We start from the raw sequence: 25,589 nt of genomic DNA, 5'->3' as shown, positions 1-25,589 counted from the left end.
TCCATCTGTATGTGCCTGTATTTAGATCTCTATAAATGCCCTTTGCTTCCTAGTTCTTTCCTCTATTTCTTTGTACATTCAATTGTGTACCCATGAAAGTTGGGTAATGAATAAGAAAGAAGAATTGATCCACTTGATTATGGTGTTGACAAGTAATATTGAAAGTTCCAAGAACTACCAAAATAGCATTGGAGGAAATACAGCCAAAATGCTCCTTAGAAATATAATCTAGAGACAACAATCCCTGGAAAAGGACATCATGCTTGAAAAGTATAGGGGCAGCAAAAAAGAAGACCCTCAATGAGAGAGATTGACATAAGCACTCTAAGAATAGGTTCAAACATAGCAACAATGGTGAGGATGTAGAAGTTTTATTCTGTTGGGCATAGGTTGTCTGTGAATAGAAGCAACTTGAAAACAAACCGAACCTACCTCATCAGCATTTTGTCAGCAAGTCCTAAAGATATCGATCTTGGGTGTGTCTAAGAATCTGCAAAGTGATACATTCAGATTTCCCCCAAAATTAGCATGTTAAAACAAACATTTGTATTGTCCTAGTTAAAATATTACATTCTGCCAGAAAAGTTTGGACTTGAAAAATCACTTCAAATTCCCATTTGCTAAACCTTGTTCTTGGGATAACATTTACTAATTGAATTAATTTTCATTAGCGTTGCAGTTTAATCGCATTCTGAATCATTACAGTTTATCATTCATTTGATAAGTGTGTTTAGGAATTTATACTGGAAAAAAATTAGTGGAACATAAAACTTTTTTTTCAGCTACTGTAAAGTCAGAAACCCATAGCTAACATCCAAAAGTAATCTTTGAAACCGGGCTTTAAAACCAGATTTAACTGGGCCAGTCAACTGAATTTGAAAACAGACTTGAATTTATAAAATGTGGATGTACTGATCCATAATTGGAAAGGGAACTATTGCGTATTGAAAACCTACAGAGGGGAGAATCAGATGAGGCATGAGGGAGCTCTTTCAGTAGCCTGATTTGGGAAAGTAGGTTGTTGCCAGGCCCTTGGAGAGTGGCACACACTCAAACCAGTGCAGACACCCAGTCTTTGAATGGGACTCATGTGGTTGCTGTGCCAGGCACACACTCCCCTTATTTCCTAGAGGAGGCTTAAGTCTCTGGTGATGGTCCCATACTTGTCTGCTTCTGACTACCATTCCACCACACCCACATTTAAACATTTGGATCCATTCTAATTTTTGGTTGGCCATGACTGAGCTTGTCAGGACTGTTTTCAAGCCCTGCTTTACAATAATTACAATCAGTTATGAGAAACTGCATTGTGCCCTATTATTATTAAATATATGTATTTTGCTAAATAAACATTCATACTTTAACTTGCTCTGCTAAGTCACCATTGGTATAGTGTAGCATTTACCCTCTTTGCTTAACTGTTAGAGTTAAATGCAGATATTAAAGAGATGAGTGCAAGATAGTAATTATGAGGGGATACCTCCCCAAAAGCAGAATTTTTTTTTCAAAGCTATGTATTTAATTTTTTTTTACAAAACAACCTTATCATCTTCAAAGTACTCTCCATTACACTTAATACATTTGTCAAATCTGTCATTTCATTCTTGGAAACATTTTCCAAACTCATCTGTTGGGATGGCTGATAGCACCTCCCTCAATTTTTTCTTCACCTCTTCTACATCACCAAATCACTGTCCTTTCATGTCCCTCTTCATTCGTGGAAACAAAAAGAAGTCACATAGAGTGAGGTCAGATGGGTCAGGTGCGTGGGGCAAGAGAGGCATGCTGTTTTTTGCCTAAACCGGCACACTGAGATGACTGAATGAGCAGTTGCATTGTTGTGGTGGCCAAATTAGTCCCCAATCTGCCACAAATCAACACATTTTGTTGCACACTGTTCTGCAATGTTTTCAGAACCTCTAAATAGAAAGCTTGATTAACAGTCTGACCTGGTGGAATGAATTCCAAATTCCAAGTCGACATTTTCATCCATTCAGGAAGTTGACGGACATCCAGAATGTTTGTCATCAGTAGATATGTCACCTTTTTTGAAATGAGAAAACCACTCGTACACTTGAGTTTTTCCATAGCGCTGTCCTTGTAAGCTGTGTTCAACATCACAACAGTTTCTGCAGCAGTGTTCTCTTAAATTGGCCAGCATAAAAAAATGTTGTTCTAGTGAAACTGCTTTGATGAAAAAATTTGCTATGACCAGAGAGAACCTTCCCAGATGACGCTACTGGGCGTATTAACTCAGAGTCAGTTGCTCAATGTTCACCCAGCATGAAAAATGTGTACTATGAAAGCTCTACCCAGCAGAGGTTCTTTTTTTGGGGGGCGGGGTACCCCCTCCTATACATTTTCTGTTCAATTATTAAAGTTATACTTTCTACTGTTCACTTTAGAATAAGTTTTAGTGTTTCTTCTGCCACCCCCTTTGATCTTTTGTTCCTTTTCTGTCTTTCTAATGACTTTTTGCATTCTTCATGCATGATGTCATCCCGTCTTCATGTATAATGTCAACTTGTCAGATCACGAGTGCTCAATGCATCAAATCTGTTTTTGAGATGGTGTGTAAGTTCAGGTAGTATATATTCAAGGTTAACATAATGACTGCAACAAATGGCTCAAACATAAGAATAATTGTTAGAATGGCCCAGGACAGGACAGTGTTTCATTCTGTGGTACACAGGATAACTGTGAGCGGGAACTGACTTGATGGCACCTAACAACGACACACTATTTTGACTCACAAGGACTTGTTAATTTTTATCAGTTTCAATCCAAATTGGTACGTGAGCAATTGATGCTCTGTTCTAGAGTTATCCTTTGGCCTTATTCTTACTGATGATATTGAGCTTCTCCATCACCCTTTTCTATATATTTAGTCCATTTAATTCCTGTGCATTCCATGTGATATGATTTACCTGTATAATATCCATTTATTATTGAACAAGTATTTGCAATAAATAGGTCTTTGGTCCTGCAGAACTCTTGCATATGCTCTCTGGCATCATTTCTATTACCCAGGCCATGTTTCCCAACTACCCATCCTTTGTTTCCATTTACAACTTTCACATTCTAATCAATGCATCTTGATTGCATGTTTGACCAATTTAAACTGAAGAATTTGTTAGATTTCTTCATCATTGGCTTTAGTGATATATGCATAAATTTGAAGATTTGGATTAATTTGAATAAAATGGAATAATTCCTATTAACCGGTCATATTTGTTTTTGTTGCTATTAATTGACTTTAAGTCAATCTTGATTCATAGATACCCTATGTAAAACAGAAAGGAAACTGCCCAGTCCTGAATACTGCTCACAATTGTTATGTTTGAGCACACTGTTGCAGCCACTGTAGGGATCCACCTCTTTGAGGATTTTCCTCTTTTCCACAAAGCCTATACTTCACCTAGCATGATATCCTTTTTTAGGGATGGGGATGGCCCGGTCACATATCCAAAGAATACAAAATGAAGTTTCAGCACCCTTGGTTCCAAGGATCTTTCTGGATGTCCTTCCTCCAAGACAGAAGTGTTCATTATTCTGGCAATCCATTAGCATTCTTCACCAACAGAATATTCCGAGTGCATCATTTCCTCTGTGGTCTTCTTTCTCATTGCCCAACTTTCAAATGCAAATGAAACAGTTGAAAACAATTGACTTGGGTCAAATGGGCTTTAATCCTCAAAATGAAGTATTTGCTCCTCAACATTTTAAAGAGGTCTTGTGCAGTAGATATGCCTGATTTGGTACATAAGTGTTGATTTGTGGATCCAACTAAATTCTAGACAATTTTAACTTTGCCTCCATTTGTCATGACATTATTGGTTGTTTCGAAGATTTTTGTTTTCTTAAAGTTGGGTTGCAATCCATACTGAAAGATGCAGGCATCGATTTTCGTCATCAAGTACTCCTCACCTTCAGTAAACAAGGTGATGTCTCCTGCACATCTTAGGTTGTTAATAAGTATTACTCCTGATTCTTGTTCTTGTTAATATAATACAGGTTTTGGGGTTGTCTGCTCAGATTGAATATTTATGGTGAAAAGATACCATCTGATACACACGTTTCCTGATTTTAAACCATGCAGTATTCTCTTGTTCTGTTGTAAGAACTGCTTCTTGGTCTGTATACATTCTCTGCATGAGCACAACTAAGTGTTCCAGAATTCTCATTCTTCACAATGTTATCTATAATTGTTTATGGCCCACACAGTCAAATGCCTTTGCAGAGTCAATAAAACCAAAGTAAGCATCTTTTGGAAATCTCTCTCTCTCTCTCTTTCTCTCTCTTTTTGCACATCCTATTCTGAGGAGATGGCGTGCGTTCAGGGTGGCATGGCCGTAGACACACATCCTATTCTGAATCCAGCTGGAATATCTGGTAGTTCCTTGTCAATATTCTGCTATAGCCATTTTTGAGTTATCTTCAGCAAAATTTTATTTGCATGTGATATTAAGGATGTTTTTTGGTAATTTAAACATTTTCTTGAGTCACCTTTCTTGGGTATATTCACAAATAATATCTCTTCCAGTTGGTTGGCCAGTTAGCTGTCTTCCAAAGTTCTTGGCATAAATGAGTGAGTGACTTCAGTGCTATATCAACTTCAGTTGGGATTCCACCAGTTCCTGGAAACTTGAGTTCTTTGCTAATGTCATCAGTGCAGCTTGGACTTCTTCCTTCAGTACCATATTCCTTCTTGGTCATATGGTTAAAAATTGACCACTTTTTTTTGATTCATTGACTCTGTCTTATTTCTTCCATCTTTTGATGCTTCTTGCATCATTCAGTATTTTGTCCATAGACTCCTTCAATATTGAACTCAAGGCTTAATTTTTGTTTTTATTTCTTTCAGGTTGACATGTGCTGAGCGTGTTCTTCTTCGTGGGCTTTTTGGTTCCACATGTTTGCACATTTTCATACTTTGCTTCCCATTTTACATTTTAGAATTGTCTGTTCAACTCTTGATGCCATCATTTTAATCAGCTAGTCTACCTTCAACAGCATGATTGAATCTCCTCTGACATCCACTTAGGCCTTTTCTTTCTTGTACTTTTCATTTCATTTCGCTTTTTCCATATATAATGTTCTTGATGGCATCCCACAATTGTCCAGGCCTTGTGTCATCAGTGTCCCGGTGACTCGAGTGTGGTCTCAAGACGTTCTCTTACTTCAGAGAAACTCTTGTGAACGTGTTGAAATTTTTCTCAGCTTCAATCTGGATTTACATGTGATCAGTTGATGGTCTGGTTTCGCAGCTGGTATGTGGATTGTTTTGTCTAATGATATTCTGCTTCTCCATTTATCTTCCCACAGATGTAGTCATTTTGACTCCTGTGCATTCCATTTGGGAAGAACCACATGTATCGATCACAGCTGATGTTGTGAAAAGGGGTATTTGTGATGAAGAAGGCATTGGCCTTGCAAAATTCTGTTATGGGATCTCCAGCTGTATTTCCATCACCAAGGCCATGTTTTCCAAATAGTTATCTTCTTTTTTGCCAACTTTTGAATTCTTCTCTACAATAATCATCAATTCTTGATTAAATGTTGATAAGTTTTACCTGAACAAATTAGTAGAATTTTATATTTTTTCTTCATGAGCTTTAGTGATTTGTGTGTAAGCTTTAATAATAGTTTTATTAATTGGATGTTTAGATATAATGCTATCACCAGCAGCACTGTTCTTCAAGGTAGATCTTGATATATTCTTTTGATGATGAATTCAATACCATTCCTTTTCAATTCCTTATCCCCGGCTTAGTCAACCTTATGATTGTCCAGTTCAGAGTGACTGATACTAGTCCCATTGCAGCTCACTAATGCCTATGATCCACCACTTATCTTCCAGTTTGTCATAGTGTAGTTAGTTGTGTGTTGCTGTGATGCTAGAAGTTATGTCACTGGTATTGCAAATGCCAGGAGGGTCACCCAAGTGAACAGGTTTCCGCAGAGCTTCCAGACTAAGAATGTAAGAAGGAATAAGTGGTCCATTTCTGTGGGATTCATTGCTGACAACCTTATGAATAGCATCAAAACGTTGTCAGATACTGAAAACCTCACGAATAGGACAAAACATGGTCAGAGATGGCCCCGGATGATGATCCCCTCCGGTCAGAAGGCACTCAAACTATGACAGAGGAAAAGCTGCCTCCTCAAAGTAGGTCGGCTATAATGATGGGAATGGAGTAAAGCCTCTGGGGATAAAGCCTTCAGGACATTCATTTGCTGATGGGACGTGACTCAAAATGAGGAGAAATGGCTTCAAAAATCTAATGATTGGAGCTTGGAATGTACAAAGTATGAATCTAGCAAAATTAACAGTGATCAAAAAGAATACAGAAAGTGCAAAGATGTGTTCTGGACTTTAGTGAACTGAAATGGACTGGTATTAATCATTTTGAATCAGAAAATCATATGTTTCACAGAAGGGAGTACTGCCCTGACATATGGGGTCACTATGAGTCAGAATTGGTGTGTTTGTATGTGTGTGTAGGTAGGTAGATAAGGATTATCAGAGGGAAACTAGTCAAGGAGAGACAGACCCCTACGTGTTGGTGCATCTTAAATCTTGCAGGAACATCTAAAAAATTCATCACAATATTTATGCAGGCACATGAAACATTATCAACATTAAAATAACATTTTAAGGGTTCTTTCCTTTTTTTAAATCATTTTATTGGGGGGCTTGTACAACTCATCACAATCCGTACATATATCTATTGTGTCAAGCACATTTGTACATTTGTTGCTATCATCATTCTCAAAACATTTTATTTTTACTTGAGCCCTTGGTATCAGCTCCTCATTTTCCCCCTCCCTGCCCCACTCTCCATTCCTCCCTCACAAACCTTTGATAATTTATAAATTATTATATTTCATGTCTTACACTGACCAATGTCTCCCTTCACTCACTCTTCTGTTGTCTGTCCCCCAGGAAGTGGGTTATAGGTAGATCATTGTGATTGGTTCTCCCTTTCTCCCCCCACCTTCCCCTTCCCCTCCAGATATCGCTACTCTCACTATTGGTCCTGAAGGGTTTATCTGTCCTGGATTCCCTGTGTTTCCAGCTCTTATCTGTACCAGGGCACATCCTCTGGTCTAGCCAGATTTGTAAGGTAGAATTGGGATCATTATGGGGGAGGGAGGGGGAAGCATTAAAAAACTAGAGGAAAGTTGTATGTTTCACCGTTGCTGCACTGCACCCTGGCTGGCTCATCTTCTCCCTGCAACCCTTCTGTAAGGGGTGTCCAGTTGCCTACACATGGGCTTTGAGTCTCCACTCTGCACTTCCCCTCATTCACAATGATATGATTTTTTGATCTGGGACTTTGATGCCTGATACCTGGTCCTACCGACACCTCATGATCACCCAGGCTGGTGTGCTTCTTCCATGTGGGCTTTGTTGCTTCTCAGCTAAATAGGTGCTTGTTTGTTTATCTTCAAGCCTTTAAGACCCCAGATGCTATATCTTTTGATAGGTGGTCACCATCAGCTTTCTTCACCACATTTGTTTATGCATCCGCTTTGTCTTCAGTGATCGTGTTGGGAAGGTGAGCATCATGGAATGCCAGTTTAATAGAACAAAGTGTTCTTGCATTGACTTGAGTGGAGGCCCAATGTCCATCTGCTACCTTAATACTAAACCTATGAATATATGTACATAGATCTATTTCTCCATTGTCATATATAAATATATTTACAGATATACGTGCCTGTATTTAGACCTCTCTAAATGTCCTTTGCCTCCTAGTTCTTGCCTCTATTTCCTTTACTTTCCTCTTGTCCCATATACATATGAGAGTAACTCAAAAAGTATTGCTACAGGGTCATAGAAACTTTTATTAAAACAAAAATATCAAAATATGATGCTTTTTTTCCCCCAACTAGGCATTTATATTTCTTGTGTAACAAACAGTTTTATTGGGACATATCCAAATATATAATTCAATAGTTCAGTCCTGCCAGGAAGAATTGTACAATCATTACCACATATTCTTCTTTATTGTACTCCATGTTATCAGCTCTCCATTTCCCCCAACCTTTCCTGCCCTACCGCATTAATCCAATTCCTATCTCTATAGATTCACCCATCCTGGATTTTATATACCAAAAATTACAGAACCAAAAACAAAGAGTCAAAAAAGCTAGCAATAATAAGAAAATAGGATAGAGGGGAAAACCTAGTTGAAAAGAAAACAGAACTAAAAGACCAACTAGACCCACTTTAAAATGAGTCAAAAGGGAGACCAAATGATAAGGTGATATGATAGGGTGAAACCTAACTACATCGGCCCCATTCTACTTTTCCAGTGCACTTTGTATTATATCAAGTGTATTCGCATCCCTGGTCAATGTAAGAAGGGAATTCACTGGAGGCTTAATCGTGTGCATTTCTCCTTCACTTTTTTTTTTAAATTAAATTGATAGGACTCTTAAATGGGTCAAAAAGGGGATCAAACCAGATGTTACATTTTAACCTGGCTATAGCAACTATAATAGTCTCTACAATACCCTTTGTCTGATAACAAGACTATTCATATCCCCCAACTATGGCCAGAAGGAAATCACTGGAAACTTAATTTATGTACGAATCCTAAAAATGACTTTTGGGCTTCCAACATCATCCATAGCCTTCTGCAAACCTTCTGCAAAGCCTTCTGCAAACATGCTCACAATTTAAGCTCTGATACCATTCCTTCATTCATGTTTGGATTATTTTATTTACCATCCTTGGATCACACAGAATGGTGTGCTTCTTACATGTGGATGTAGTTTATGGCTACTTGTTTGAAAACAAGCTTGTAAGACCCCAGACACTATTCTTTCTGATAGCCAGGCTTTCTGAAGGCTGTACTTTCATATCTCCAACCCCTCTCCAAGGAGTTCTGGTAAAATAGTGGGTTATAGGTTGGGCTTTCTGCTCCTGAAAGTCTTCTAAACCCACAGGAGAATTCTACTGTGTCCTAAAGGGCCACTGTGAATCACAATTGATTTGAGAGCAGTTAACTTTTTGGTTGTCATTGACCCTTCTCCAAATAATTCTTCTTATTATTTGAACCTTATCCAATCAGTTTTGTCATCCTCAAGGGACTTAAATTGTGTTTATTTTAAATGTCATTTGAGTTTATAGAACACTAAGTCTGACAGGACTATAGATTGGGTAGGCAAAAGTTTCAAATGAAGTTGTCACAGGACGGCCCTTGTGTTCTCAAAAAATGAGCAGGCGCTTTCATGTGAGGCGAGAATAATTTCTCATTACAGCTTTCCTGGATGTTATCTCACTGATACAATTTTCAGTTTTCTTCAAACAACTTCTAATAAGCCCCCCTGATCATTATGTGCCCTTCAAGGAAATCTATTAAAAGAAAAAGAATCACAGGGGGGGAAAAACGAAAGAAAATCTATTAAGATTACTCCTTGGAATCCTAATAAGCAGTCCCCATTACCTTCTGGGGAGCCCTGGTAGCATAGTGGTTATACAGTGGGCTGCAATTCCCACGGTCAGCAGTTTGAAACTACCCCCATCCCCCAGAGAGAGAAAGACGGGGCTTTCTACTCCCATAAACAGTTCCCGTCTTGGAAACCCACAGAGAGAGCTCTGCCCTGCCCTGTAGGATTGGCATAGACTCGATGGCAGAGAGTTTGGTTTGATTCCTCCCTGAGCTGACCTGTCTGCTTTGACTGTCACTTGTCCTATAGATCCCCTCAGAAGGTTCCCTAAGGAGACAAAGTCCATGTGCCAGAGGGAATTGGTCTGCAGTCATCCACTGATCACAGAGACAGGTTTAAAGACATTTTGTTCAGAATAAGTCTGTTATGTATGTGCTAGAACCCTAGTTGAAATAGTTTTTGACTCATTCTTGTATAAAGCCAGTCCACTGATAACCCCACTGAATCACCCAGGCTCCTTTGTATGTGAGAGTTCACGTAAGCATGTGGTTTTGTGACATGGATTACAAAGACATAGTATCCTGTTAAAAGAACAGTCTGTGCCAGATGATTCTTCTCTGGTATTGCCCATCTGAACATCAATCTCAAAGCTAATAGCCATGTATCTACTTATAACAATATCTAAATTTGTAAATAAGTATTTATCTTATCATGTAATTAATTTAATGATGTATACAAACCATATTGGGGATATGATCAAAATTCCTAGCCCTCTTTACTGATTAATTAAAATTATTTATCCTAATGTAGTTATACCAGTTATCTTCATTTTAGTCTGAATTTCCCAGCTTTTTAAAATTCTGGCCTCCATTTTACTCATCATGTTCTTGTTCCATCCTGTTCAGAGATGTTTACCACGACTCAGCTGTAGCCTTGGTCTTTGAAAACTATATCCGCTGTCATTCTAAGGTGACTGTGCAAAAGGTGTTAAAGCACATCCTTGATCTTCTCTCCACAGATGGTTTCAGTTCTCTTAACAGAAGCATTCTGTTCTGTTTGCAGTCAACATTCTACCCCCATTATGTTTGAGAACATGGGTCACATTCTAAAACTGATTTTGTGTTGAAAGAAGATTTTAGTATGATCCCGCTGGGATTTTGATTGGGGTTCAAGTTGAATATGATTTCCCTTATTGAGCAGATATGCAGTGGGAAATTGTCACCCCTCCTGTGGGATAATGTCTTGAATTCCTTCCAGCAGCACCTGATAACATTAGTTAAATGTTCAAAGTCAGCAGACACATGGGCCACATACACAAGCATTACAGCATTGGCCCTTTACAACAACCCTGTAGATAGCATTGCCCCTGCTTCAAAGGCAAGGGAGTTGACTAAAATGTAAAAAGCAAGCAAGGAACAGAATCATTATGAGAACATGGGTCATCTGAGTTTTGTAAGGCTGCTTCCTATTGAACATATGGAATGTCTGCACAGCACAAAATCCTTACAACATTGGCTACTTTCCACTTCAGCTGGGTCTTAGTCTTAAAGCGTGTTTTTTTTTAATTATTGGAAAACTACATAATTTATATTGGTTTCTGTTTTCTCATTTTGTTAGTTTGATTAGTCACATTACATAAACTACCTTGCATTGGGCTTTTCTATGGAAAAGATCTGTATAGAGTGCTAAAAGAAAGGATGTCAGTTTGAGGACCGAGGCGCACCTGACCCAAATCATGGTACTTCCAAAGGCCTCAGCTGAATGCAAGAACTGGACAATCACTACAGAGGACAGAAGAAATGTTGATGAGTTGGAATTTTGTTATCAGTAAAGGATTTTGGCTGTACCGTGGATTGTGAGAGGAATAGATAAATCTATGGTGAAAGTTGTACAACCAGAAGGCCCCTTAGAAGTGAGAATGGTGAGTCATATACTTGTATCAGGAAGGACTAGTCTCTAGAGAAGGACATGGTGTTCATTAAAGTAGAACGCCAGTGAGCAAAGAAAGATCTTCAACAAGCTCTATTGACACAGTGCCTACGACCACTGGTTCAAGCGGAGCAACAGTGGTGGGTGTGGCATAGGAGTGGGCAGCCTTTCGTTTGTTGCAAATAGGGTTGGAAAGTCCCGGGATGGCACATAAAAGAGCATGCATTAAAATTGTACATATATTTAGATGGGTTTCTATAATTTATGTTTTTGTGTTCTGAACATTCTGTCTCGGTAACTCAGTATTTTTATGACTGTATTCTGTGTCTTAGCATCTCATACGGCAACACTCCTCTTTACTTTACTTTCTAAGTTTTTTACTGGATACTTTTATTACATTTCTTCTTGTACTTTAATTTTAAAATCATTTCTCATATCTACCTGCAGGGTAAACTAAATCTGCATGTTAATTTGGAGGAAAATTAAATGACATCAGTTTGAACCTTTTCCTTCTGCCCTTTACTCAAGTCATTTTTTCTAAGCTCTCAATCGTGTTTTGGAGGTTTGACTATAACTGATGTTCCTGCACATACATAATGAATTCCAATGATGTGTCAACATCTTAATGATGGACTACAAGAGCTTGCTCTTGCTGGTTAAACAGAAAAAGTTACTTAAAATCTGTTGGATAATTTAAGAATCTGCAGGTGCCCTCAAGAACCAGACTCAAGGCGAGACTGCAAAAAAAAAAAAAAAAAAATAGGGACCAGAACCATCACAGAAAATTCTGACAATAAAACACACACTAGTGGCCACCATAGAGGACAAGCAGTTCAAGCTGCAGCCGCCGAATCTACAGCAGGAGCTCAACTACGTGACAGGCACCATTTCTTCAAGCACAACGCCATTTGCCTTTGTGTTCTGTTTCTTGTAGTGGAGAGAACTCTCTAAGCAATATCACTAATAGCAGGAACATAGACATATTTTTCTTATTCCTGACATTAAAGGACGCATGTATAGAGCCTTACCTTTATAAACTGGTCCAGGGAATGGAAAGGAAGCTGTCTTTAATTCATATTTTGTTGAGATATGATGGGGCAGTTCTAGTCTGTCATAAGGGTTGCTGTGAGCCCAAGTTGGGGTCAATGGCACTTCACAAGAAGTCCAACTGTGCCACCTAGATTTCTGCATTGTAGGTGAGCAGCTGCTGATCCAATGTGTAGCAGATAGACATGTGCTTAGTTTTAATGTTATTTGCATTTTATAGGGATTGAGTTTTGAAATTTTATCAGCTATTGCTTGGTCAGATACCCATATGCTTAGAACAGATAACCTATTACTGTGATATAGAAATATATTTCCTAATCTTAAACCATATTTGTATTCATGAAACAACGTTGATTCAATCATGGTGAAAGAATTTCAGTGTGTGGATTTTAGACTCAGGTTCTGGAATCTGACAGCCTGCGTGTCAGTCTTTGCTCTGCCATTACTATTTATTATGACCAGAGATAAGAAGCTTAGATTGGGAAGATGGCAATAATACCGATAGCAGAGTAGTGTGAGAATCATTTCAGAAAATGTATTTCAATACAGGATATACTACAGAAAATGTATTCAAATAACAGGATATACTACAGAAAATGTATTCAAATAACAGGATATACTACAGAAAATTTATTCAAATAACAGGATATACTACAGAGTGACTGTGCAATTAGACATGGATGGTTACCAGGAAAAGGGAGTGAGAAAGCATGATTTATGCAGCAGAGACTGGATTTTTTGGATAATAGGAAAAGTTCCATCAATTGTAGATAAAATGAGCACAGTACAACTAGAGGGTACAGGCCCATTGAGAGATGAGTAGGTACAGATGCATACTTAAGTGAGAACAAATAAAGGTACTGATTGAAAAAACAAGAAGCGAAATCTTCCACCTAGTCAACGCCAACTCGTAGAGTGTACCTAGGACAGAGTAGAACTGCCCCTTTGAGTTTCTGAGACTTTAAATCTTTCCAGGGTGGTTGTGGGCTCGAATTACTAAGCCATCAGGGTGCATTAGAAATATTACAGATAAGTGCAAATAAGAATGTCTGGAGGTGGGCAAATATATTTCCTGAGGACACAATTACAGATATTCCTCAGATATAACCAAATGCCATCCAAACCTAGTCTTCCAGGTTTAAATTTTTAGGACCCTAATCTTATGAGACTACTCAGTAGATTGGTATCATGTAGTGTACAAAAATCACGATCTACATCTTAGTTACGTAAGTACCATTTTAAGCCATAAGAACATTCAAGCAGCCACCAAAGTCACACCTAGGGGCCTTGAGTGTCCACCAGCCAAACCGAACTGCAAGAGCCACAACTTCATCTGCCCTGAGTCCATTAGGCTTAGCTACCACCTCTGAGTATTCTGGCCAAGGTCACAATAATTTGTGGTAGAAAGTAAATGGAAAGGGGAGGGGAGAGGAGCAGCAAAGCTAGGAGAGTAGGAAACAGAACCCCTGAGACGACAGCTCTGAAATACTCGAAGCCTAGTACTGACCCTAGCTTGAGATCAACTTTTCATGACACAGCCAAATGGCACAGTATTACATGTAAGAGCTATCAAAGACCAACAGTCACATTGAGACAATAAGGGGGCGGCAGAACCAAAAGTACCTGAAAGGGAACAATCACAAATAATTAATGAGAATGCAGACAGGCTGTGTGTTACATGGAACTAATGCCCCTGAACAATATGTGTGGAAATGATCATTTGTGATCCTAACTCACTTGGAAACCTTTCACCAAAAACTGAATAAACTATCATTTAGGAAAATAACAGGTCCTTGGTTGTCTGTTAATATCATGCTGATTTTATTAATAATGTACGAATGATACTTGCAGAATAATATTTATACGTGAGATTGACCTGTAGTTTCCTTTTTAGATGCCATTTCTGTTAATTACCTATTATACCGTTGTGATATTGTGGCTATGTTAGTTTTAGCAAATAAACTGGAAAGCTACTTCTGTACTCTAGAAACCATTAAATAACATCTAAGCTTCTTTTTAATGAAGTAATAAAAATGTATCAATTGAACCATCATTGCTTTTGTTTCCCTTGGATATATGTCTTTGGCATTATTTCCACTTTTTTCATTTCCACTTTCATTTTTTTTCATTTCCACTTATTCATCTTTTCAAATGTTCCAATTAATTTTAATCACTTGTATTTTCTTGGAAGATGATTTCCTACCATCCAGTAGTAAGTCCAAATATAGTATAACAGATTTGTACATAATATTGTCAAACATTATCTCAAGTTGAGTTAAAATCTGTTACTTTCTTTCTTATCATTATTACAACATTGATACTTGTTATTCTAAAGTTTGCAAAAATAATAATTTCATTATGAGTCATGAATGGATAATTTCTAGAATATTATCAATGAGCAACTGAATTCAATATGCAAGTATTGGTACATTTTAATTTGTACTCATTAGAGTTTAATGTTAATATGCAAATTTACTTTTTTGCCAGAATTCCATTTTTAAGGATATTGTGGTTTTGTGCTTTTTGCAGAACATGGTTGGAGAGTGGTCCTTGCCAGAAGAGATGGCTGATAATGCTCTCCCCGCCAACAATAGCATATTGGGCCATGTGCTTCACCGGCTCATAGAGAAGACCCTTCCTCCTCCAGTGGAGCCCACACTACCTGAAGTGCCTTCATTTACTATTAAGGGGTGCTTGTTGGGAAAAACATTCAGTGGGAAAACTACCAGTCTGAAGTCTCTACAAAAAGGTAGAATTTCTGTATTTCTTTCTTTTTCATTCTTTGGGTTTTATTTACACTGACTGTAGCTACCAATAACCATGTAAATGTAAATAAAATATGCTATTTTGAGAGTTCTATGTCAAAGGTTATAGTAGGATGGTCATATTTATTATCTAACCCAGAACACTGCAGAGAATATAGAGTCATAAACTGGATCGGTCCTTTGAACCTGGTCATATACTTGTTCTATATAATGATGTCACACAGGATGAGGAGAAATCATAAGCCTTTACATTGTTCTCATGTCATTTTTATTAGCAATAAAATGGGAACTTAATAATCTGTCACAAACAGCAACCCACTTAAAATAGTAAATGTTTGAATACATTAATATCTGCTAATTTCTCACTCTCTCTTTAATGAATCTTGGCCTTTTTCCACTAAAAGTACAATTACCGGTGTCCATCTGTTTCCTTAGTTTTTCTTTAGGAGTCCTAAGTATGACTGTTCCTATTGGAAAGCAAACTTTTCACTGAGATAAGTTCTTGTACCTACTTCAAGGCAGGCGGGTGGTTGGGTCATAATTGGAATGATATTGGGATCAGTATTAGTACATTCAGGGATTCATAGGGATGAGTTCAAACAGACTATGTATAAAGCATTGAATGTAAAACACGATCTGTTCTATAAGCCATCACCTAAAGCACAATAAAACACTTTTTGAAAAGAAAAGTGTTTGTCAAAACAGCAATGAGATACCACTGCAGGGTACGGATCATCACACAAACAGAAAGTACGAAGAATTGGCAGGAATGTGGAGAAACTGGAACCCTCATCATTGTCAGGGAGAGAGGTACATGGTGCAGGCACCGGAAACCAGTTAGGCAGCTCCTCGGTAAGTAAGATATATTTGGCCCAGCAATTCCACATACCCAAGGGGGCTCCCAAAAGTTCGTGGGGAAAAAATGAAATAACAACATCACGTGTTTTTTCCATGGACTCCTTAATGTCCTCATGTATGCCCCCACAAAAAGGGTAAAAACAGATACACAAAAGTATGTATACATATGTTCAGAGCAGCACCATTCACAACAGCCCAAATCAGTAATCCCAATTTACATCAGCTAATGAGTGTGATGTATCCATACAGCGAGTATTCCTCAGCCACATCACGGAGGGACCTTGAGAACATTGTACTCTGTGAAGCCAACCAGATGCGATTGACTCCGTCCATTCATGTGAAGTGCCCACGATTGGCAAACCCATAGAGACAGGAAGCAGATTCATGGTTGCAGGGTCAGGTGGGAGTGAGGTGGAAAAACACTGCTAAACATGAGCTTCCTTTGGGAGTGAAGAACATGTCCAGAACTGGGTAGTGGCAAGGGCTGCAGAACACTGGGAATGCGCTAAAGCGGGACTGGATTACACACTGTGAAACGATGCTTCTGTGCTCCGCGAATTTTACCACAATTTAAAGGCAGCTTCCCACAAAGGACAGTCCCAAGTATCTCGAAAGACAGTCAGTCTTTCAGGAGGAGCCCAGCACGTAAGGATACTGTTGTCGATTTCCCAAATGAAATAACAATGAACTTTCACATGTTAGACTTCCCTATTCAGATCCTTTCTATTGACACGCTTGTCCAAGACGCTATTCAAGCCTTCCATGATCAGGAAGTGGCCAGTGAGGGCCCAGCAGGGAATCAAGAAGCTGAGGAAAAGGATCTTCCAGGTTTGCAAGCTGATGACAAAGCAAGCCAGGCAAGTGGGGTTGCAGGTTGTATTTCTGCATCTGGTACAGTGACCCTTTGAGGGCAAGAGGAATCTAGGTGACTACAAAACCATGGGTTGGCAAACGTTTTCTATAAAGTGACAGGAATAAATATTTGAGGTTTCGTGGGTCAAGAAGCCACTCAAGGACCGCAGTCTCCAACCTCAGAGTCCCTAATGGGTAGATGATGACAACTGTTGGCTTCGGGAGCCGCTGGAGAAGCAGGTGCTAAAGGGGAAAGGAAGAGAAGCAGAGAAGAGCATCCACTTACAGGCTCACAGTACCACCCCTCAGCTAAGGGCCCCAGTCTGTTGAGTTTTGTTTTCCCTTTGGGTCACTGTTCAATTATTTGATTAACACAGTCCCGTAATCTATTTTGTTATATTATTGCATGAAGACTCTAGAGCAGTGGTTCTCAACCTTCCTCATGCCACGACCCTTTCATACAGTTCCTCATGTTGTGGTGACCCCAATCATAAAATTATGTTCGTTGCTACTTCAAAACTGTAATTTTGCTACTGTTATGAATCGTAATGTCAATATCTGATATGCAGGATATAGTTTCATTGTTACAAATGGAACATAATTAAAGCATAGTGATTAATCACAAAAACAATATGTAATTCTATATTGAAAAAAATTCATTTGTAATTACAAAGAAATGAAATGTTTTCTTGAAGCATGGCGTAGCCTGGTACTTGTATGTGGGTGTATCTGCATGTGGGCAGACCTGCCTAGAGACAGATAAGACCATCAGAAATATGTGTTTTCTGATGATCATAGGTGACCCTTGTGGAAGGGTCATTTGACTCCCAAAGGGGTCGCGACCCACAAGTTGTGAACCACTGCTCTGGAGTGTACTATACCATCACCTGGAGTTGATGTGAGCCAGGTACCACATTTTACAGAGAGGTAATAAAGACTGTAAATATGACTTGGTTTGCTCTGTTTATAGCATATGTTGGTAGCTGTGCTGTGACTGTTGTTGTTAGTTGCGTTGAATTAGCTCCGGCCCATAGCAACCCTACGCACAATAGAACGAAACATTGCGTGGTCCTCAGGCATCCTTACAGTTGTTCCTACGCCTGAGCCTATTGTTTCAGCCATGGTGTTAATCCATCTCCCAGAGAGCTTTCCTCATTTTTTGCTGACCCTCTACTTTACCAAGTAGGATGCCTTTCTTCAGAGCCTTGTCTCTCCTGACAATATGTCCAAAGTATGTAAGAAGAAGTCTTGCCATCATTCCCTCTAAAGAGCATTCTGGCCACTCTTCTTCCAAGACAGTTATGTGTGTCCTTTTTAGCAGTCCAGGTTACTTTCAATATTCTTTTCATTCTCATAATTCAAATGAATCAGTGTTTCTTCAGTCTCCTTAGTCAGTGTCCAACTTTGATAGGCATATGAGGCGATGGAAAATACCATGGCATGGGTCAGCTGTACCTTGGTGTGCTGTGATTGGAACAGGATATTGCATGTTTTTAATGTAGTCGTCTGAATACGTACCATATTGCCTTTGCAATTGAATAACTTAGCATGTTATTTATGTGGGCCATAAAATAAGTACTTTTTAAATATACATTATGAGGATAAGTGGGTAAAATCATCTGTCTCATGTGAGTAGCACATCTTCAAGTCTAGCCAACAGACAATACCTGTGGTGGTTTACTTATTCCTCTATGTCTGTGAATGACACCTCTGCTTGGTGTTCATGGACTTGTTATTTCTTAGTTTATGTTATTTCATAAACTTTTAAGCATCCATTGTATAACAAAACTGACAGTTACTATATTTTACATACAATTGAAAGCCATTTGAAAGATAGTACACTATGAGTTACTGGTGCTTGTATATGTGAAACTATCATTCAATTTTGTGTCTTTCTGAAAACTGTAATTTAGGACAGAAATACCAGTCATCAGTATCAATCCATAGTTTAGATATAATAGTGGATTTTCCTCAAACCCCTTTTTTCCAGAAATAAAATTAGAAATGTTAAAGTATAACAATGCTAAAATCTGTTCCTTTGTGTGTTTTCTTCTTCAAAGGATCAACAAAATACCACTTTGGACAGTCAGTTTTCAAGTGAAGCAGGATCAGAAATTAAAGGTAAACCTATACTTACAGATGATAGAAAAATCCATCTCCCAGCCTTTTCTGTAGAGACACAGACAGAGTATGTGTGCAGGAGCACAAGTATGCAGGGGTGCTATGTAGTTCTCTACATGGTCCTTCGGCCCTGACCCTTGTCTGTAGCTGCGGAGTCACAGCAATGGAACCTTTTCACCCTCCAGCTTCAAGAAATCGCCTATGTTTTGTTGTTATGAAAACAGAATAAATCGCCTTCACAGCACCTGACTTCCCTGGGAGGTAGCATTTTCTTATTAGCACTATTCAGGTCTATGTGAATGCATGCACTGAGGTATCCTGGGGCCGCGGGAAGCGGGGCTGTCTCTTTTTCTCCAACCCACCAGAACAGTATGTTTGAAGAAGTAACTTTATTCCAACTCTGAGCAAGGCAAATAGAAAAAAAAAAAGTACTTTCCTAAGCTAACAAAAATCTCATCTCTTGTGGGATCTGGGCTTTTGTCCCTCAGATCCTTTGTGTCACCATTGAAGGAAAACAATGATAAGTCTGAAACATCTTTTCTATTTGTGATAGTGAAGGTGTTGCCATATCAAATTGCTTCCTTGTATTCTGGCATAAACTCAGATCTTCCTCTGACATCCTTATTGTCATCACTGTCAGGAAATGTACATCTTCAATATGAGCTCTCAACTCGAGCAGAGAGCTTATTTGTTTGATCATTTTTGCAAGCTTTTGAAAGGATATTTCAGTCCCCCTTCTAGTTACGAGTTCCATGAGCCAAAACGTTTCATTATTTTTCCTAAACCAATTTAAGTGCCCATATGACATACATTTTGTTATGTCCGTCTAATTATGAGGGAAAGATGAAGATTCCTCCTCGCATAAAGATGTCACAGTCTTGGAAACGCATGGTGCAGCTTTACCCTGGCCTGCAGGACTGCTCTGAGTCCGAAGTGACTTGATGGCAGTGGATTCGGTTCTGGATTTTGAAACCTAATTAATTATAAACTAAAATCTCATTTTCAAAAAGGATTTCACTAAAAACCCCTGTGACTTCTAGGACTGTCTGCTTTGAAACATTCTACCCATCTATAATGTGATAACCCAGAAAAACACGTGTCATCAATTGCATTTCTAATTTTTAGAAACTTGACACCCCCCCCAAAGAAGTATGCAAACTTGCTAAGCTAGTTCTACATCAGAAGCAAGCATTTAGCAAACGCCAACCCTCACAAGGCCAGTTGTCGCATGAAGGTAAAGACAGAAGGTGGTGACTTTATTACTCTCCTCTTCTGAATAAATATATCAGTCAAGGCTCGATCCAGTGACCCATCTGTCTGAAACCAAAAAGCTCAAATACTGACCTACTTGTTGGTTAAAAATCCTGAAACTTTGTCCTTATTGCTTTGTTCTTATTAATTCCTAGATCCTGATACTAATGAAAACCCTGACGCTAAAAAGGTCCAAATCAGTGATAGTTTCCATGAGGTAAGTAATGTAATATGATGTGGGCCATTCGTATTTCAAAAGCATTCTAATCTATCATGTTTTGTAACTTCAAATGGAATAAAATATAATATATACCTTTTGGGTTTTAAAGAAATTTTGATGCGAAAATACTAGCTAAAGATCTCCCAAATCTAAACTTACTGTATAGTTTACAAAGTGGTAGAAATTGCCATTCAGTTTTTCAGGTGAGAAGTGGGAAGCATATGTATTTCTTTCATGTTTGGACTCGGACCAGATTTTCTTCATGTTTTTGTTTAGACCAGAATCCATCACCATCACCCCACTATGCACTTAAGGCATCCTGTGTGTCAGAGTAAAACTGTGCTCCAGGAGTTCTCAGTGATTTATTTTCCATAAACAAAGCCTTAGGCCTTTCTCTTAGGGCACCTCTGTAGGGATCCAAACCTCTAACTTTGGGTTAGTTGCTAAGCACCTTAATTATTTGCTACGCCCCAGACTTTTATGTTTTTCTTTACCATTCAACTTAGGATTTTAATTTTTTCCCCACACACTTTTACCTTTAATAGTTTCTTCCTAGAATTGATTCTGCCTTCTAGAATTTTTAAATTCAATCCTAGAATATATGCATACTCCTTGTCTCCCTATTACTTTACTGTCACTATGTGTATTTAAATATTTTTGAGTCTTCAAATAGAATGATGCAATTAAACAGGTAGGATGGTGTGTACTTTATTTATTACATTTGGTTACTCTTATTATCTATTTCATCATGGAAAACATCTAATAATATTTTAGATTTTAAAATGCTTAATTAGAGGCACAGGTTTAAAAACATATGCCCCAGACTCTAAGCATGGTGAATGGGGAAGGAACTAACACAAGGAAAGAGAGAAAGGGAGCCTTGTATTTTTGTATTTAATTTATTTGAAATTTAAATTAACAGAAAAGTGAAGTATATTTTTATATTTATATCTATTGAGTTAGACTCTCCCTCCAAGTGGGGGTGGGGGAAATGCCTATTTGTTCCATATTCAATTGAAGTCGGCTTCATACTCTGGGGGTGGATCTTAAACAGAAAACCAGAGTTCCTTGCCCTTGTGGAGTTTCCATTCTCATAAAAGGAGACAGATATGAAATCATCACAGTCCACCCCTTGACACCAGTATATTCCCTTGAACCATAAATAATCTCTAAATAAAGACAATTATAAAATCCTACTTTCACCTAAAATGATACAACTAACCTGTATAGTGCCCGAAACTCATGACCCATCTAAATATTGCACTTTGTAATCAATAATGGAATAATACCAGGCCCCCGTGCTGCAATTGTTAAATGCTCAGCTGCAAACCCAAAGGTCAGTGTTTGAACCCACCAGCTTCTTCATAGGAGAAAGGTGTGGCAATATGCTTACATAAAGATTTACACACTTGGAGGCCACAGGGGACAGCTCTACTCTTTCCTATAAGGTAGCTATGGATCTGACAAAATATGATGGGAATGGGTTTGGGTTTTCTGGTGTAGTGGAATAAGGGAGGAAGAGAAACAACTCTATCTATCACAAAGCAAGGAAGAAATATAACAATCACACTCGTTCATGTAGAGCTTGACCTGTGTCTGAGGTTTCTAGCTCATCGCTTTCTCTGTCCACTTTGTCTAACAAATGTTGAACCAACCAACTAGCTTCCTTATGCTTCTCATTCTGACTAAATTATTGTTTTAAATACCAAATATGTTATTACCCAAAGCTTTGATATCTCACAAATATTTGATTCAATGGTGATGATATTTTGTTTATTTTTATCATCTCATATCATGGGTTAGCAATACTTTCTTTTCAAATTGAGATAAGAGTTGTCATATTTTAAAGACTAACCTGACTTGAAAACCAATTTAAAAAAATTCATCCTTAAGATGAATTTGTTCCTCTAGGACTGTCCTTGGGACCAAATGCCGGGTTCTCGAAAGGAGTAAAACCAGTAAAGATTATATAAAATTAAATACAAAGAGATTTATGTCAAGGAAATGGGTCATATAATCATGGCAAAACTCAAAACTGTATGCCAGCGGTAGGTTGGAAACTTCTCATAATAAACCCAACATCTGCAGGTCAGACAGCAGGCTGCTCACATCAGACCACAAATGAGAGAATAATATATAATATCTGCTAAATCCCCGAGAATCATAGCCTAGCCAGGTTGACCCATGACCTTAACCAGCACAGTGCACTGTACCAATAATTGTTTCTTTTCACAGCTTTCTGTGCGTGCTCAGCTTGGTGAAAAATCAGAACAGTTGCTGAAAAGGGGAATGAGTATTCCTGATATGTTGCTAGTTAGCATCATGGTTAATGCTATTAAGTATGTATTGCATTTTTCTTTTTGGGGGAGTGGGAATGTCTAGTATATTATTTATCACACAGGTATATAAAGATGAATATAGAAATATTGCCAATTTTTAGTAACTAATGAATACTACTCAATTACATAAGAAAACATATAATAAGGTAAAGGTATGTTTTGTATATATTTGTATGTTTACATTTATCTGCCAGTCTTTACCAACTTTGACATGTTTTATGCAGATAGTCATGTTCTGGTCACTATTGGGAGCTCAAGAAGAAAGCAGATCATGGAAAAAGGGACATGTTATAGACGAGAGGCCCTGTGTGTTATCACAAGCCATGGGTTCTTCTGTTTCAGGAAGTGAGGATCAAACTTAGGCTTACACCGCTGGGCAGGAAGACAATAAGAAGCAGCAGTAGCCTTGCCAGCCTGTGTGATCATGAAGTGTCGATGGGATCAGGTGTCAGCCATTAATGACCCAGAACAAAAAATCATGCCAATGGGAATGGGGGATGTGGAAGGGCGGAGTGCTGAGTGGAGGTCCAAAGCCAACCTGTAGGCACTTGGACATTCCCTTATAGAGGGGTCTCTGGGAGAAGACAGGCCAGTCAGGGTGCAGTATAGCACCAATGAAATATACACCTTTCCTCTGGTTCTTTGATGCTTCCTCACCCCCACTATCATGACCCTAATTCTACCTTACAAATCTGGCTTCCTCACCCCCACTATCATGACCCTAATTCTACCTTACAAATCTGGCTTCCTCACCCCCACTATCATGACCCTAATTCTACCTTACAAATCTGGCTAGACCAGAGCATGTACATGGGTACAGATAAGAAACACAGGGAATCCAGGACAGATAAACTCCTTGGGACCAATACTGAGAGTAGCCATTCCAGGAGGGGAAGGGAAAGGTGGGGTGGGGTGGGGGGGGGGAATCGACCACAATGACGTACCTATAACCCCTCCCAGGGGGCTGGACAGCAGATAAGGGTGTAAAGGGATACATCGGATAGAGCAAGATATGGAAAATAATAATAATTTATAAATTATCAAGGGCTCATGAGGGAGGGAGGGAAGGAATAGGAGAGAGGGAAAAAATGAGGAGTTGATACCAAAGGCTTAAGTAGTAAGAAAATGTTTTGAAAATAATGATGGCAACAAATGTACAAAAGTGCTTGACACAATGGATGGATGGATGGATTGTGAGGAGTCGTATGAGTCCCCAATAAAATGATTTTTAAAAAGAAGAGCACCAGTAGCAGAGTCAGGGGATAGCCATGCAAATGTGACTGGGAAATAGAGGATAAAGGGGAAATGATTACCCCCCCCCCCCGTTTCCTCCATCTTCCCCTCCATACCCCTAAGGAATCATTAATCCATTAGTGATTTACACGTCCTGTGTTTCATATACAGAGAAACATTTTAAAAAACTAACAATCACAGAAAATATCAATCAAAAATAAAGCAAAGAATATTAAAAACTAGAACAAATTGAAAATGGATCAAAAGAGAGATCAGATGATAAAGGGTTAAAGTTTAACCTAACTGCATCTGAAAAAATCTACTGATCCAATTTTAGAACAAAGGGTTCCCCAAAATTTATTGTGACAACAATTGTACAGCACTCTTAGAATGATTGAACTATTGAGTGATATGATTGGTGCATTATATGCCAATAAAAGGTTTTTTTAATCAATATGTTATTTTGTAATCCTTCCCTTCCTGCTTTCTAAGAGGAAAAAATCTCCTCAACTCTCCTGTGCAACATGGAACCAAGGTTATGAGAGAAGAGAGAGGCCTAAGGAAGCCAGAGAGCCTCAATTAATCATGATAATAAATAAATGAGTCTGACATGGAAGATCTCTGAAGATATAGGTACTATAGCAACGTGTGGTGAAAAAAATCAGATCGTGTCTGTGTATGAGAAAGAATAGTGTCAAGGATTTTTTAAAGATAATTTTATTGAGGATTCTTACAGCTCTTATAACAATCCATATATCAATTGTATCAAGCATATTTGTACATATGTTGCCATCATTATTTTACAAACATTTACTTTCTATTTGAGCCTTTGGCATCATCTCCTCTTTTTCCCTCCCTCTCCTCACCCATTCTTGTGACCCCTTGATAAATTATAAATTATTATTTTCATATCTTACACCTACCATAGTCTCCCTTCCCCCACGGTTTCTGTGTTCCAACATTTATTGTCTCCCTTCCCCCATGCTTTCTGTTGTTCCTCCCCCATGGTGGGGCGGGGAGAGGGTAAGTGTCCATCATTGTGATCAGTTCTCCCTTCCTCCCCTCCGCGTCCCACCTACCCCCTACCCTCCTGTCATGGGCTCTTATCCGTCCCGGTATACATATTCTGGTGGAGCCAGAACTGAAAGGCAGGACTGGGTTCATGGTAGTGGAGGGTAAGGAAGTCTCAAGGAACCAGAGGAATATTGTGTGTTTCATCCGAGTTATACTGCTCCCTAGTTGACTCATCCCTTCCTTGTGACCCTTTTGTGAGGGGATGTCCCATGTCTGGGGGTCTCTGTTCCAACCCACCTTGTTCTCAATAATATGTTAGTTAGTTAGTTAGTTAGTTAGTTAGTTAGTTAGTTAGTTAGTTAGTTAGTTAGTTAGTTAGTTAATTTTGAGTCTTCTGATGCCTGTTACTTGATCCCTTCAACACCTCATGATCGCACAGGCTGGTGTGTTTCTCCCATGTTGATTCTGAGCTAGATGGCCACTTGCTTATCTTCAAGCCTTTAAGACCCCAGATGCTATATCCTTTGATAGCTGGGCACCATCAGCTTTCTTCATCAT

At 38.7% G+C, this 25,589-nt stretch overlaps 1 protein-coding gene across 1 annotated transcript in view; it reads left to right on the top strand.

The window, feature by feature from the left end:
• Positions 1 to 25,589, top strand: part of SPEF2 (sperm flagellar 2) — a 159,308-nt gene that overhangs the window by 69,395 nt on the left and 64,324 nt on the right. Inside the window, exons 11-15 of the mRNA XM_045285340.1 lie at positions 14,908 to 15,127; positions 16,704 to 16,858; positions 18,914 to 18,974; positions 20,381 to 20,442; positions 22,681 to 22,784. Coding sequence (XP_045141275.1) covers positions 14,908 to 15,127; positions 16,704 to 16,858; positions 18,914 to 18,974; positions 20,381 to 20,442; positions 22,681 to 22,784 — 602 coding nt within the window. The remainder of the gene's footprint in view (positions 1 to 14,907; positions 15,128 to 16,703; positions 16,859 to 18,913; positions 18,975 to 20,380; positions 20,443 to 22,680; positions 22,785 to 25,589) is intronic.

This window comes from Echinops telfairi, unplaced genomic scaffold (assembly GCF_000313985.2).
Source record: "Echinops telfairi isolate 266 unplaced genomic scaffold, ASM31398v2 ScPeMD7_7469;HRSCAF=8507_1, whole genome shotgun sequence".
In the NCBI taxonomy this organism is placed as follows: domain Eukaryota; kingdom Metazoa; phylum Chordata; class Mammalia; order Afrosoricida; family Tenrecidae; genus Echinops; species Echinops telfairi.
The sequence above is the reverse complement of the archived record's forward strand: the minus strand, read 5'-3'. Positions and strand labels throughout refer to the sequence as shown.